Source organism: Balaenoptera musculus, chromosome 7 (assembly GCF_009873245.2).
Source record: "Balaenoptera musculus isolate JJ_BM4_2016_0621 chromosome 7, mBalMus1.pri.v3, whole genome shotgun sequence".
Classification (NCBI taxonomy): domain Eukaryota; kingdom Metazoa; phylum Chordata; class Mammalia; order Artiodactyla; family Balaenopteridae; genus Balaenoptera; species Balaenoptera musculus.
This window is the reverse complement of record NC_045791.1, coordinates 106,228,466-106,243,304: the sequence shown is the minus strand read 5'-3', so window position 1 is coordinate 106,243,304 and position 14,839 is coordinate 106,228,466. Positions and strand designations below refer to the sequence as shown.

General features: G+C 61.1%; 2 protein-coding genes across 2 annotated transcripts in view; one reads left to right on the top strand and one right to left on the bottom strand.

Annotated features, from left to right (window-relative positions):
• Positions 1–3,848, top strand: part of NGEF (neuronal guanine nucleotide exchange factor) — a 43,864-nt gene extending 40,016 nt beyond the window's left edge. The window contains 3 exon segments of the mRNA XM_036858595.1: positions 501–580; positions 1,350–1,454; positions 2,874–3,848. Of these exon segments, the coding sequence (XP_036714490.1) occupies positions 501–580; positions 1,350–1,454; positions 2,874–3,064 (376 nt within the window). The 3' untranslated portion in view covers positions 3,065–3,848.
• A 2,336-nt stretch (positions 3,849–6,184) lies between these two features.
• On the bottom strand, positions 6,185–13,337 carry SNORC (secondary ossification center associated regulator of chondrocyte maturation). The gene is made up of 3 exons (XM_036858293.1): positions 13,036–13,337; positions 6,455–6,637; positions 6,185–6,360 (listed from the first exon to the last, which is right to left on the bottom strand). The coding sequence occupies exons 1-3, from the start codon at positions 13,283–13,285 to the stop codon at positions 6,254–6,256; spliced, it is 540 nt and encodes a 179-aa protein (XP_036714188.1). The 5' UTR covers positions 13,286–13,337; the 3' UTR covers positions 6,185–6,253.
• Positions 13,338–14,839: the final 1,502 nt, after the last annotated feature.

The following is a 14,839-nucleotide window of genomic DNA, read 5'->3' as shown; positions in this document are numbered from 1 at the left end:
TTGTAGAGCCCTTGGGCCCGACCGACCAGCGAACCACTGTCGCTGTGTGGTCTCAGGCCCACCTGCCCCTCTGAGCTGCCAGGCCAGCCGCCCTGAAGCCCCGTGCGGTGCCCAGCACCCCCCAGCCCAGCACTCACAGGTGTCGCCCTGCACATCACGGTCCAGTTCCGACTGCCTGGGGCAGGGGTGGCATCAGCCTCTCCCGATTCCACGGACCATGGCTCAGGGCAGCTGGCAGCTGAGGGCTCGCCTCTCGGTTAACTTTGGGGTGTCGTGGGCTCATCCTCACCCACTGACTTTAAAGATGTACCAGGGAGGCTCTATAGCGCTCCGCCCCCGTCCCGCCGCTGGATTCCCGGCCCCGTCCACGCTGTCCTGCCGTGGCCCTGTGCCAGGCCCGGGACCCAGTGGCCAGCTTGCTGGATGCCTGGCGCAGCGGGTCCCCTCACGTGGGGTCCGTTGCTCTGCGGTTGGGGCATTTGTCCTCTTCCCTGTCCCAGGAGCGAGATGAAGCGTTGGATGACCTCGCTGGCCCCCAACCGAAGAACGAAGTTTGTTTCCTTCACGTCCCGGCTGCTGGGTAGGTGGCCCACTGGGGAGGGGGCACCCGCCGGGTGGGGCAAGGGAGGGTCCAGGGAGCCTCGTGGCGGCCCTGCCTGTCACAGCTGCGTCAGCCTCAGGGGCCTCTGCACTCCGCCTGAAGGGCCTGCGGGGCCGCTGGGAAGACTGCTTCGCCTGCCCGGGGGTCCCTAGCACCCCAGTGCAAGCTTAGTACCCCACGGAGGACACGGGTGTGCCTGAGCTTTGCAAATGTTTTGATGGTTAATGAAGAAATAAAAGCCACTGGGTCATAAGTGACAGATGCCACAAGGAAACCAAGAGGAATTCGGGCCCAGAAGGCAAACGCCAGTGTTCTCTGGGGTGGCCAGTTGTCTGAAAACCTTACAAAATATAAAAGGGCGCAAGTCCAGCTGCCTGATAGAGACGCTGCCATCCTGACCAGCTCACCGAGTCCTGACTGTCCCCAAACTGCTCCCAGGGCCCAGCCCAGGACCAAGCAGCTCCTTCTGAAGTCTCAATAAGAGCCCCTCACAGCCTGTTCATCCCTGTATCCACGTACTTTTTGTTCAGAACTCCTGGCGCTTTAACGGCCTTTTCTTTGGAGCCACACACCCCGCCCTTGAATGAGCCCTTTCAGTTGCTGCGGGAGTTTGCGTTGTCTCTTGGACAGGCAGCCTGTCCCTGTTAACTGCTGAGGCAGAAGTGGGGGGCCAGGTTTTGCCCGTGTAGGGACCAGGGCGGGTGCCGTGGTGATGAGGACGTGCCACCCCCCTCTCTCCTCCCGTCAGACTGCCCCCAGGTCCAGTGTGTGCACCCGTACGTGGCCCAGCAGCCGGACGAGCTGACGCTGGAGCTGGCCGACATCCTGAACATCCTGGACAAGACAGAGGATGGTGAGGCCCCGGGGCTGGGTGCCTCTCCCACTCGAGGCTCCCTGCCCCCGCCTCCTGGGGCTCTGCCCCAGCCTGAGGGACGTGGTGGAGAAGCAGACAGAAGGGCCGGCTGAGAGGCAGGCAGAGCCCAGGGCCGTGCGGCCTCTCTGCTCCCGTAGACCGTTCTGCCCATCACGGCTTCCGCTGGCCTTTCCTCAGCATAGAGCAGGCATCTCTGCCAGTGCCTCCGCTCTCCTCCCCCGGAGCTGTGAGGTCCGCCTTCCCCCGCTTAGCATGAGGCCCAGCCGAGCACCTGGCTCCACGTCCCCTTCCCCTCATCCGGCCCCGGCATCAGCCCCCACCACAGTGGGAGGCATGAGGGCCAGGAGCACGCTGACCCTGACCCCGTATTTGCAACAAGCTTCCAGATGAGCCTGTGACCACCAGGCTTGTAGCCCCACATGGGCCAGAGGGCCACCCGCCGGGGCTCCCACCCACTCCTGCCGTTGGCATCAGTGCCAGAGGTTCGCTCCCCTCCCCTGAAAAGTTGATCCCTTATTTCTACATCAGGTGTTCCTAATCTAAATCCCCAAAAGTGCACAAAGCATCTCCCCCCAACCCCGGTTCCTCCTCTTTTTCAAGACCCTGGCTGGAAAGTCTCAGGCTGGTGACCTCCAGAGAAGGCCATTTCCACCCTTCCCAAATCCTAGGGGCTCACCCAGCATTGGGGGAACAGTGGTTCCTGCCCTCCCCCTCCCCTCGCAAAATATAAACAGCCTGACACCCCTCCCACGTGGCCTGCAGAAGGCGTGCCCCTGGCCCTCAGGCCCCAGGTCTTAGCTCTGCCCCAGGACCTGCCAGCAGGACCTGCGGTTCGGGCCCCAGGCCCCCAGCAGAGACACTGTGATATGGGGGGTGAGGGGTGGAGAGCTAGGGCACTCGGCCAGTTCGTGACGGCCACCCTCGGCTGACCACCCAGCTCCCAGGAGGCTGAGGCTCAGGGAGGAGGGGCTCCCCAACCAGAGGGTGACAGTAGCATTCCAGGCCAGGGGACCACGCGGTCAGCTACCACCCCACCAGCCCCTCGATGCCTCGTGCTTTTGGGGGTGGCCCCTGGGGTCTCCTGGCCTCACGTGGGGCAGCCTAGGATGCGTGAGAGCTTGGGAGTGGGTTCCAAAGTCAATACATCCGGGACACGCAGTGGTTCTGCCCCCGCCCTGTGTACACACCGCGCCCCCCGGGAGGGCAGCACATGCCCAGCTCATGGGGGATAAACCAGGTCTGGGCATTTCCAGCAATGCGTCTGAGGGCAGGGGACCTCTGGAGAGGCCGGCTGGACCCCTACGTCTCCCTTTCCTCTGCTCCCCACACAGGCCAGAGCGAGGCCCAGCCTGCGCCACCTGGAGAGCTTCTGACCCTCCCCTTCCCCTCCCTACGCAGGGTGGATCTTTGGCGAGCGCCTGCATGACCAGGAGAGAGGCTGGTTCCCCAGCAACACGACTGAGGAGATCTTGAATCCGAAGATTCGGTCCCAGAACCTCAAGGAGTGTTTCCGTGTCCACAAGATGGATGACCCTCAGCGCAGCCAGAATAAGGACCGCCGGAAGCTGGGCAGCCGAACTCGGCAGTGACCCCTGGCCCCCGGCCTGGCCGAGGGATGTGGGTGGGCGGGAGCAGGTCGTGGCGGGCAGCCCCCAGCGGACAGCGGAGGGGCTCAGCGGGAAGGCCGGACACCGCCGCAGGCAGCAGGGCGTGAGCTGGGGTGCCTTGGCAGGAGTCGCCTCCACCCCTCACCCCTGCTACGTGGTTAGTGCTCATGTGTCTCGGCCCCTCGCTCACGAACTGCAGAAAAGGTGCCCACGTCTCTCCTCTGCTGCATTTGTAAATGAAAAAGTGTATTTTAAACAGTGTTACAACCACCTCTTCTTGTCTCTTGGGAGGGGCAGACAGAGGACGGGCATGCTCCAGGGCCCTTCCCAGGCACTGAGAGGCCCCAGACCCAGGGTGTCCCTGGCCAAGGGCAGGTGCAAAGGTGATGATGTCATGACCCCTGCACGTGTCCTCTCCCCTGGAAGCCGTTAGAATTGGCCAGGTGCACAGATGGTGGACCACCCTTGCCTGATGAGCTTGACGAGCGTCCTTTGGTCTCCGACTCAAAGGACCGAGAGACCAACCGCCTCTGTCCACCTCCGCCCCAAGCCTCCGCCAGCCTCTGGCTGCACGGCCAGGCCTGCCTCATGGCCACCAGAGCTTGGCTGAGGGCCCACGCTGCCTTTGGCTCCCTGATGGGCTGGATGTAACTCGTATCTTCTGGCCCCTTCCGGAGCCCAGGTGTTATAAAGAAATGACTTGGTCACTGCATCCTGTATGGGTTATGGTTCCGAGAAAAGCAAATATCATTTCTGGCTGCATTAAAAGAAGCATCACGTATAAAATAAAAAGAGAGGAAGGTCTACTTTTTATTACCCTTGTGCGCACGAGAATGAGGTGTTTCGGTCTGGCAGGGAGAGAAGAGCCCCCTTCAAGCCCAGTGGAGGGGGTGTGTCCCAGGGAAAGGGCTAAGGAGGCTTCCCGTGGAGGAAGAAGCAGCCGGGGTTGGGGCCTCAGGACGGGAGTGGATTTGGACCTCCACTTGTGGAGGGACTCCAGAAACAGAATAAGCTGTTTGAGGCAGTGGGGGACACACTTCTGCAGGTTTGAACACTGTGGGACAGAGGTGTCAGTGGGTGGTGGTCCCATAAGGTTTGGGACTGTGGCTTCCCACCTGGCCGGTCACTGGCCTGGGACACTTCTTCCCATCTCCAGAGGCGGCAGCCAGTTACCGGAGGCTGCAGCTGGCCCTCAGAGCCACCCCACACCCGGCTCTGTCCTGGAATGTGGAGGGCCTTGAATCCCACCCTGCCCAGCCCTGCCTGCCTGCAGCCATGCCCTTTCCGCCAGGACACACTTAGATTAGAAGCCCAGGATTTAGATCAAGTGGGACGTTGCAGCATCTTCCCACAGGCCACAGCACGGCCCTTGGCGTTCTTGAGACCTCAGACCCTTTCAGAACTGGATGAATCCCTGGAAGAGGCATACATACACAACATGCTGGTCCAACTGGAGAGGGACCCCCCCTGGTCCCAGTGAGGGGCTGATGCTCTTGGGGCTTCTGTGCTGCAACCCCAGGGGGAGCACCTGCACCTGAGTTTCCCAGGAGTGAGAGGACGGGGAGAGGGACCACTTCGGAGGCCCATATTGCTCTTGGCAGGGTGGGGCTGGGGAGGGGAGTTGTTGGTCCTGGCCCTTACCCCGCTTTTCTTTTTGGAGCTGGGAAACAGCATACTAACTTGGGTCACCTGCTCTAAGGAGGGCTTCGGCTACTGCAGGTTATGTGTAATAATGTAAACAGTTTCATGAAAACCAGTCAGTTTCATAAGTCTTTTATAAGCAGAAACTTAAGCCGTGATGTGTTTTGGGGAGTGTGAGTGGGTACCACGTGTGGCCATCTGGCGTATCCAGGAGGAGAAAACTGGTCTTAGCCAGAACAGGTGTAGTCAGGAGCTCAGAGAAACCAAGGAGGCCAAAACAGTTACTAGAGACAATGGTGAAAAAAAAGAGGAACAGCTCACTCCACCAGCACTCACTCACAAGGATCCTCTTGTGGCCCAGGTGTTAAACCATCACTGGGGTTTGCAGACAGTGCCCCCTCTAGGCCTTAGGGTCGTCACTCCAAGGGCCCTTGGAGGGTGGGGACAGGACACAGTTCTGACTTCTTTCCTGCTGCACCCAGAGCAGGTAAGCCACTATTTTAAATCCCTCTCTCTAAATTATAAAAGTTAGGCTTCCTGGGAAGTATGGAAGACAGAGGGCATGACCAAGGACCCAGTGCCAGGGCCAAGCTGGGGCATGGCCCGGCTGGGTGGTTCCTCATCCCTCATTCAGCTGCCATAATTTCAGGGTTGAAGTGAAAAGAGATGAGCTTGAAAAGCCTTTTTGTTTTCTTTCTCTAAACAAACAGCCCTCCTGCGTGGTGTCGCCCGCTCTGCCAGAGGCTCGGCGAAGCCCCCTGCACAAGCTTACCCAAGCCAGGGGAGGGAGGCGATCTGGGGCTGTGGGTTGGGGAGCCAGGACAGGGGCCCACAGCACCCGGGCTTCACCACTCTGCTCATTCGCTCCTTGGGCTCCCTGGGGTAGAGGGGCCCCCAGGGGTCCTGAGGGTGCAGGTCTGGGGCTCAGAGCCCACAAATAGCGCGCTGGCTGCCACAGTCAGAAGACACCCCCCACCCCCAAAGTCACTGGCCTCTGGTTGGGGAGCCGGGAGAGCCGAGGGTCCCGCGGACCCCACCATCACCCAGCGAGGCGCAGAAAGCAGGGCGGCGGGCCCGGGGCAGGCCGCTGCCTCTCTTGCCCTCGGGGCCTCACGCCGGTCCGCGCTGGCAGCGCTCCAGGGCCGGAGCTGAGGGGGCGGCAGAGGGCAGGCCCCGGGCAGTTTGCGGCACGAGCAGGGGGCTGCGGCACGCGGACTCCGCGCTCCTACGGCCTCGCCGAGGACTCTGCCCAGAGCGCTCCGCAAGCCCCGCTCCCGCACACCGGCGGCCTCCGGCGCACGCGCATCGCGCACGCACCCGCGCTCCTGCGGGGCCCCGGCGCACGTGCGCTCACGCACGCGCACGTGTGCGCGCTATCGCGCGCCTCGAGCCCCGAGCACGTGCACGTCGCCCGCCCCTCCCCCACCCGCTCGCCCACACACTCACGCGCGGACACATGGAGACACGGGGGCGCGCACCGGGGGTGCTGCCGAGTCGCGCCGCGGTCGGGGCGCGGCCCCTTTATTCGCTTCAGGAGGCGGAAAACTTTCTCAGCGACGACCACGAGCGCCCAGCCCACGCAGGTGGCAGCAGGGCGGCGATGACGATGGCCGCGATGGCGCCGGGCCCCAGCGAGCCTGCGGAGGACGGAGGGCCGCGTCAGCCCCGAGGCCCGGCCCCACCCCCACCCCTTCCTCCCGGCCCGCCCGGCCCCCGCGCCCCAGCCCGTACCGCCGCCCTGGTCCAGATGCTCCCGCGCGGTGCTGTCCTCGGGGCTCGGCGCGGCGGTGGGCGCGGGCGGGCCGCTGACCGCCGGCTCCCAGGCGGGGCTGGTGCTCTCCACTGGGCCTTCTCCCGATGGCAGCTCGGCGGGCTCGTTCCACAGGGTGGGCACGGGCTCCTGCGGGCCCTCGGCTGCAAGGCCAAGGACAGGTGTGGGGGCCTGGGCGGCAGGGCCGACGGGGACGTCGCCCCCGCCGTTGAGTGACTGGGAAGGGGCGCTGAGTGCGGGGCTCTGGGGCTCAGCGCGGTGCTTGCCGCTTCGCAGGTGGGGCGACGGAGGCCGAGGGGCCCACGTGTGGCCCCAGAGCCCCCGCTGGGGTCAGGCCGCCCCTGCCATGAGAGGACAGGTTGATGGGGGAGGAGGGCACTGAGGGACCAACAGGCCCACTCGGGAGGAAGTTGGAAGAACTTCGGGCTGGCAGCGAGCTTCAGGGCAGGGGGGCCGGGGGAGGCAGGGCACTTCGACTCCCAGCAGAGCCTGGGGCCCCCATCTGAACTGCTGGGCCCTGTAGGTCCTGGGGAAGTGACACTTGTAAAGGGTCCTCTCCCCGCATGCGCACAGGGCAGACCCAGGGCAGCCTTCACCCTGGAGAAGGCGCCGGGAGGGTGAGGCAGTGCCGTCTCTGGGAACCAGGGTTCCTGCCCAGCCCGGCCGGTGAGGGGCCCACTGCTGCAGGAGGTGGAGAGGAGAGGCCTGCCCCACACCCCAGGGGCAGCCGACCCTGCTGCTCCTCGGCCCTAACCTGGGCAGAGTGGAGCAGCCCCCAGGGCACGGGGTCTAGCGCCCGCACGTGCCTCCACACGCCCCTCGAGTGTCTGAGGCTTAAAGCGCAGGGGCCTCTCTAGCCTAAGAAACTGTGATGCCGGGCTTCCCTGGTGGCGCAGTGGTTGAGAATCTGCCTGCCAATGCAGGGGACACGGGTTCGAGCCCTGGTCTGGGAAGATCCCACATGCCGCGGAGCAACTGGGCCCGTGAGCCACAATTATTGAGCCTGCGCGTCTGGAGGCTGTGCTCCGCAACAGGAGAGGCCGTGACAGTGAGAGGCCCACGCACCGCGATGAGGAGTGGCCCCCGCTTGCCGCAACTAGAGAAAGCCCTCGCACAGAAACGAAGACCCAACACAGTCATAAATAAGTAAATAAAAGAACGTGAATTTCTTTAAAAAAAAAGAAAAAGAAACTGTGATGCCAGCACGTTGCTGCCTCCACACAGAACAGGGCCAGAGGGGTGGGCAGGGGTGTCTGCGGTCAGTGGAAGGGAAGCCCCAGGAAAGGGGAAGCCCTCACCCCCGCGCTCGCTGGGGCTCCGTCGGCACATCAGTCTCCGGGCAGCGTTTTCTGCAGGAGCCTTTCCCTGCTCATGGTTGGGGGTTAGCAGGATTTAGGGTACCCAGGGGCCCCACAGAACGAGAGGGACAGGCTGAGAGGCCTGCATGGTAACCCCAGGCAGCCCACACCAATTTTGCTCCCCCATCAGGGGTCCTAGCCTGAGGAGCTTCAGAGCAACACCCCGGCCCTGGCCCCATCCAGCCTTGCCAGACACCCAGTGAGGGCCAACACCAGGATGGGAAGCAGGCTACAGGCCCCCCCGCCCCAGCCCTGAGTGACCTCTGGTGTGATCCAGGGGTGCTAGAATGGGCTTAGTGGGCACCACAGCACACCGTCTCATTGATACCAGCTGCTCTATGGTCTTCCAAGAAGCAGGGCAGGGGGGGGGCCGGGGGAGGCAGGGCACTTCGACTCCCAGCAGAGCCTGGGGCCCCCCATCTGGACTGCTGGGCTCTGTAGGTCCTGGGGAAGTGACACTTGTAAGTGTTAAGCTGAGGTGGGTGCTGCGCTGGCAGTTAGGTGCTGCTGGGGATTGAAGCCCCTGAAGAGGTTGTGCTTCCCGAGAAACTTCCTGGGAAGTTGTGGTTCAGTCAGTACAACCCTGGCCAGCCCACCTGCGGTCCCTGGGGCACATTTCACACTTGGGGGCTCCACCCCTGAGAGCTCCCCCAGGGCACAGACAAGCCAGACCCACACCCTGCTTCCAGGCTCACCAGCTCCTGGAGAGGGGGCTGCTCTGGGAAGACACAAAGGTACTTCCAGGGTTCTTCTGCCAACGTGTCCACCTGAGGCAAATCATGAGTAAACAGCCAAACCCAAATTCCAGGGCAGTCTTAAAATAACTAGGCTTTCAAAAACTTTTAAGGTTGTGAGAGACAAAGAAAGGGTGAGGAATTGTTCCAGGTTGGGGACTAAGGAGCTGTGACAACACAATGCACCATGCGTTCCTGGATGGAACATTATGGAGTCCACTGGTGAACTATGAATAAGGCTGTAGTTCAGGTGATAGTACTGTGTCAGTTTTCACTTCCTGATTTGGATAACTGACTCTGCTTATGTAAGAGAATGTCCTTGTCCATAGGAAGTATTTAGGGACAAAGGGGCATGATGTCTGCAACTTACTGTCAAATGGTTCAGCAATCAGATAGGTAAGTGAGTAAATAGAGACAGGAAGACGGTGAGAAGAGCAAATATGGCAAAATGTTGGCGGTCCGTGAATCCAAGTGAAGAGCCTACTGGATTATTCTTGTAACTTTTCTGTAAACTTCAGATCGTTTCATGACAAAATTTTACAAGGTCCCCAGCTCCCAGGCCCTGCCCCTGGTGCCTCTCCCAGGCCTCAGCTGGATCAGTTCCGAGGCTCAGCTTGCAGGCAGGGACCGCTGGCATATTCCCAGGGCTTGCCCGGGCCTGTGCCCCTTTTCAGAAACACCCCTGGCAAGGCGGAAGGCCCCTGCACCCACTCTGTGGAAGCCTCCCTCTCCCAGGGCCCAGGCTGAAGCAGTGCTGGCGTCTGGCGGCCACCCTGGTCCACCGCCAACTTCAGAGACTTCCCTGTGAGGAAGGGGAGAGTGACTCTGTCGGGCCTCCCTTGTCGCTGCCCGGGAGGGCTGGGGTCTGCAGCCTGCAGCTGCCATGCAAGGCCCCAGGCCCCAGGCATGGGCTCTCCGGGGCTGAGCAGAGAAAAGGCCCGGGTCTACCCACCGCTTGGCAGGCCCTGAGGTCTAGGGCTCGCAGACTGCCTGCCTCCCAGATAAATGAACAAACCACTGGTCCCCACTCGTTCACCACATGCCCAAGACAGAGTGGCAGCCGGGCACCTCCCTGTCCTACCACCACCAGCCAAAGCTCACCTCCAACTGCCAGGCCTCTGGCCAGAGAGGCCACCACAGGGCTACTGGGTATCAGGGCCAGCCAACCTGGTGGCGTCCAAGGAGTCAGCCCCAAGCTCAGGAAGAGGAGTGACAGGCAGGGGCTCACTCCCAGGAACTAGTGGTCACCCTCTGCCCTCTGCCAGAGCCTGGGAGCCATCTCTGGGGGAGAAGGGCCCTCTGAGCAGGGTGCTTGGAGACCCACCCAGACCTTCTCCCTGTCTGCCCCCAGTGACCCAGCCTCACTCTGTTCCTCCCCACAGAAGCCTGGACCCTCCCTGCCAGATACACCAGCCCAGGCCCCCTCATCCCTGCTGTGCCGCAACCCCCTCCCGCCCCTTCAAGACTCAGCCAGTCTCTGAGCTTGAGGGGCTGAATCCTTTGGCTTCCAAAATCCGGAGGGCTGGGTCCAAATCCCGGCTCCAGTCACAGCCTCACCCTGGGACCACCGCGGACTGACTTCGCCGCCTGCCTTCACTTTCCGACCTGTGGAATGGGGGTTGACCGTGCCTCTCAACAGCCCTCACTACGTGGCGGACTGTGCTGTCAAGGCCATCGTCAGCTGCTGCCTCTGCCCCTAGGGCCTTTCTGGCCTGGGCACCATGGCCCTTGCCCCCCTGCGGGCTTTGCGCCTGCTGTAGCTGACCATCACCAGGAGACCCCCAGAGGCTGATCCGGGCTTCAGGACTCATCTGCACCCAAGCAGCAGGGCCAGGGCCCAGCCAGCTCCCTGCCAGCCCAGGTGGGTGCCCCAGCGCACACATGGGCCCGAAACCGCAGCCTGCGCTGGCCACCAGCCCCTCCGGGCAAAGGAGGTGCAGCTGCCGAGGAGGGCCAGGCGTTTTTCTTGTCCTCATCTACGTGCCTCCGTATTCTCTCAATTTCTGTCGTCAGAGGGGGAAGCAAATCTATGCTTCTGGGGGGCCGTGACAGAGACCAGTTGTCAGGGGGCCTTTGCAGAGCAGGCCCCATCTGAGGAGGGGGGAAAGAAGTGCCAGGCGGAGGGACTGGTACGATGGCAGGCCTGGAATGCGAGCAGAGGTGTCACGTTAGGACCGGAGACGGGGGAGGGCAAGGACCAGCCGTGAGCAGTGACCTGCGGCTCCGCGCGCTGAGAAGACCAGGAGCAGTGGGGGCCTCGATGACCCTGGCCACAGGCCTGGGCACCGTGGGCTCTCCTCCAGCCCCACCGCCTGTCAGTAATAAGCTTGTTTTAACACGCTCAGTCTGACCACTGGGGCCCGGAGGCCAGGCGCCCGAGCTCACAGACGGGCCTTTGTGCGGCCATGAAGGGCCTTTTCAATCCCTGCCCCTGGCCTCCCGCCCGCTCAGCCTGGCCTGCTCCGCCCGCCACCCTCGGTAGCTGTGGCCACGGGCGACTGCAGGCGGGCAGCAGGCCGCTCCCTCCCCGCCTGCCTGCTCAGGAGCCCAGCCCGGGGAGCAGCGGGCCGGGGCCCCCGCGGGGCCTGCAGCACACCTGCTCCGAGCCTCCAGCCGGGGGTGGGGCGGCCAGGAGCCTCCCGAACCCCCTCCCTCCCAGAGCGGCAAGGCGAACCACAGCCAGCCAGAACCCCAAAGACTCCGGGGTGGGGCTGCCTGCCTGCCCTTGGTAGGACACGTGGAGGGGACTCGGGAGTGAGCCAGGTGAGGTCCTGCTGGCCCGCCATACACGAGGCCGTCCCCGGGCGTTCCTGCGGCGGCAGACGCAGCCCACCCACCCAGGCTGTGTGTGCACAGTCTGACCCAGCGCCCTCTGGCCGGCAGCCTGGCCGGGAGGGCTGGCTGCAATGGGGACCAAGAACCGGACAGAAGCTGCCCACACGCCCCAGACCCCGGGCAGAGGACGCCAGCACCTTCACCTCCACCCACTTTGGCCACCAGGGCGGGAGAAGCTTTCCACTGGGGTGGGTGGGGTACAAGGGAGCCACGGGGGACGCCACCCCAACTTTAGATCACTCTTCCGAATTCCCTGGGGCACACAACACCAGCCCCCTGGCTTGCCCAGCTGGCCCCTCTCCCACCAAAAGGGAGGCTGGGTGCTTTCCCAGCCGCTGAGGAGGTGCTTCTTCTGCCAGAACTACCCTGCACCCAGCAGAGCGGCTGGGGATGTTTTTCTCCTAACATGCGCTGAGCGCTACAGCTGCTGGCCCGTCCGGAAAGCTCACGTGTGTGAACTTGGCAGACCTACAGTCTCCTGCGAGAGAGGCAGAGGCGCTATGGTTATCGCCAGGGTACAGCAGAGGAGAGGCACAGAGAGGCTGAGAACAGCGAGGAGGCAGAGCCAGAAACGAAGCCAGCCCGCAAGCTTCTTCCTAGGGCGTCCAGAGGGAGGCCGGCAGGCCCACAGCCTCCTCGCCGCCCCACCCCCGTTTCCTCCCATGTCGTGCCTGAGTGTGTGACCACAAAGGTCCCCCAGGCCTCGCATCCCCCAGCAGCTCTCCCAGCACCACGTCACACGATGGCATCACAGCCTCCCTCAGATCCACAGACAACTCCCCCGAAACCCATGCCGCGGAGGGTCTCCAGGGGCCCCCCACCCGCACATTTCTCCAGTCCCAGGACTCCCCACAGGAGCCCTGAAACACCTCCCTTTGGCCCACCTCGCGGCCATCAGAGTGGCGTTCTTCCAGGAGAAAGACCACCCATGACCCGTCTGTGCCTTTTTCTCGCTCAGGCTTTGAAGCCCCACAAACTGTGCCCAGGACGGGGGCTCAGGTCCCAGGAGCCTGCTGACCCAAGCCTGGCGGGACCCTTCTCGCCAGACCCCGGACCCGGCCATTTTCAGCCTCAGTCCAGCATCCTCATGGTTTTACAGAGGGGTCTCTGGCCCTGTGCTCCCTCTGGAATTCTTCCAAGATGAAACAGTACCTGGGTCTTCACTCTCAAAAGGACATTTCAGAAAACCAGCAGAGAAGGGCTTGCAGGGCTTGACAAATAAATGGTAGGGCTCTGTGGTCTTACATCTAGGGGCCTGGGGCCTCTGCCCCTCAGCTGCTTGCCTGGTGCCCCCTCCTGACTCCCAGATCTGAAGGCCTTCAGATTTTAGGGTGCTGGAGTAATCCCCATGTCCCCTAGGCAGCTAATGTCCCTGGCCCTGCTCCCCAAGTCACCCTCCTACTTCAGAGGTCACTGTCTCTATAGCTAACGATGCCCTGAGGCCTCTGACGCAGCTGCTGCCAGCCTGTCTTGGGGGAGCCCTTCACAGAATCAACCCAAACTGCTACCCCATCTCCTGTGAATGGCCTTGCCGGTGGGCATTAGAGATTCTGGCCTAAGGTACTTCTTAGCCTTGGGAGGCTGGTGGTAGCAGAGCCCAGGGAGCACGCTTACCTGTGAGCACCGCAGGGGCCAGGACCCCGGAGAGCAGCAGCAGCGCCATGCGCAGGGCCAGACGGAACGCCATCCCGGCCCGTGAGCGAGCGCAGCCGGCGAGCGGGGTGCACCGAGGGCTGAGCTGCTTAACTTCAGGGCAGAGGGAAGGAGGCATCAAAGGGCTGGGAAGGGTTTCATCAATGCAAACTCTGTCCTCCTGGGACACCGTGCCCGCCCCCCACACATGAAAACACACACACACAGACATACACACACAGCAAAGCTTACAGAACTGACTGCTTTCCTGAACTCTGGAGCAGCCCCACCCTCAGAGAGGGAAAGAGGAAATTGCTCTTTCCCGCTCTCCTTCTCTCTCTCTCTCTCTCTCTCTCTCTCACACACACACACACACACACACACACACACACCTGGGCCACTGGAAGTGAGAGAATCTCAACCTCCATGTGCAAGACTCACCCAGGGAGCTTGCTAAATGCAGATGGCCCTGGCACTCTGTTTCAGTGGGTCGTGGATGGACCCAGGAATCTGCATTTTAGTGCTCAAGGCCCAGGCTTGGGAGACTCCAACCCTAGGCTGGCAGCACTGATGAGGGCCAGGTTCTGCTCACGTTTGGGCTCTCGATGCCTGGCGGGGAGTGGGCACACAACAGCGCTTGTTAAAGCAGCACTTTTAAAGCAGTTTCCATCCAAACCTTCTGGCAGCTCTAGTCTCTCCGGAAAAACTCACGTCAAAAAACGCCCTGTGTCCCTTCTTCTTGCTCTCTGTTCTCCTAGGCACCTGGGACTTGAAATACCACCTGTGTGTTCATAACACACATTTCTAACCCAGTTCTGGCCCAGAACTTCAGCCCCATCACCCACTGCCTCCCGGACAGCCCCAAGGGTACCTAATGAGCATCTCCAACTTAACATGTCCAAAACAAACCTTGACTGCACTGCCTCCCCAGCCCTGCACAGTAGTTAAATCCCAGCTCCCCACCTTCCAGACGTCGTAGCCACATAATTAAAATTCATCAGAGGTCTCTCTCTTTCCCTTGTCTAAGCTCTCAGAAAGTACACCCCCCTACTTCAAACCCTTCATGGTTTCCCACTGCTCTTAGAATAAAAAGCCAAACTAAGGACTTGCCTTGGCCCTGCTCACTATGTTCAGCCTGCTGGCCTTGACGAGGTTCCTCCAATACACCAAACTTAATCCTGCCTCAGGGCCTTTTCACTCGCTGTCCCCTCTCCCAGAAAGCAGTCTCTCAGCTCATTACATGGCTACCTCCTAATCACCATTCAGGTCTCAGCTCTGATCATTCAGTCCCCCATCCACCCATCACATGGCTTTAAATTTCTTCTTAGCATTTATATTTGTATGAAACTCTCATTTCCTTTTTTTTTTTTTTTTTTTGGTTAATTTTTTGAGGGATGACCTATATATTGTGAAGTACACAAATCTTATGTTTACAGCTTGATGAACTTTCATACATGTATAAACACCACCCAAATCAATATAGAACACTTCCAGCACACCAGCAGGATTCTTCCTGCCCCTCCCTAGTCAGTACCCGCAAGGTGCCAATCTGTCTTCTATCACCATAGATTAGCTTCCTCTACTCTTGAACTTCAAATAAACGGAATCATATGACAGGAACTCTTGTGTCTGGCTTCTTCTCAACATTTTGTGAGATTCATCCACATTGTTGCAGGTAGCAGTGGCTCAGTCTTTTTTATTGCTGAATAGTATTCAATTGTATGACTGTGCCACAATGTATATCCACTTTTATCCATTTTATCCATTTATTTATGTCAATTTGGGT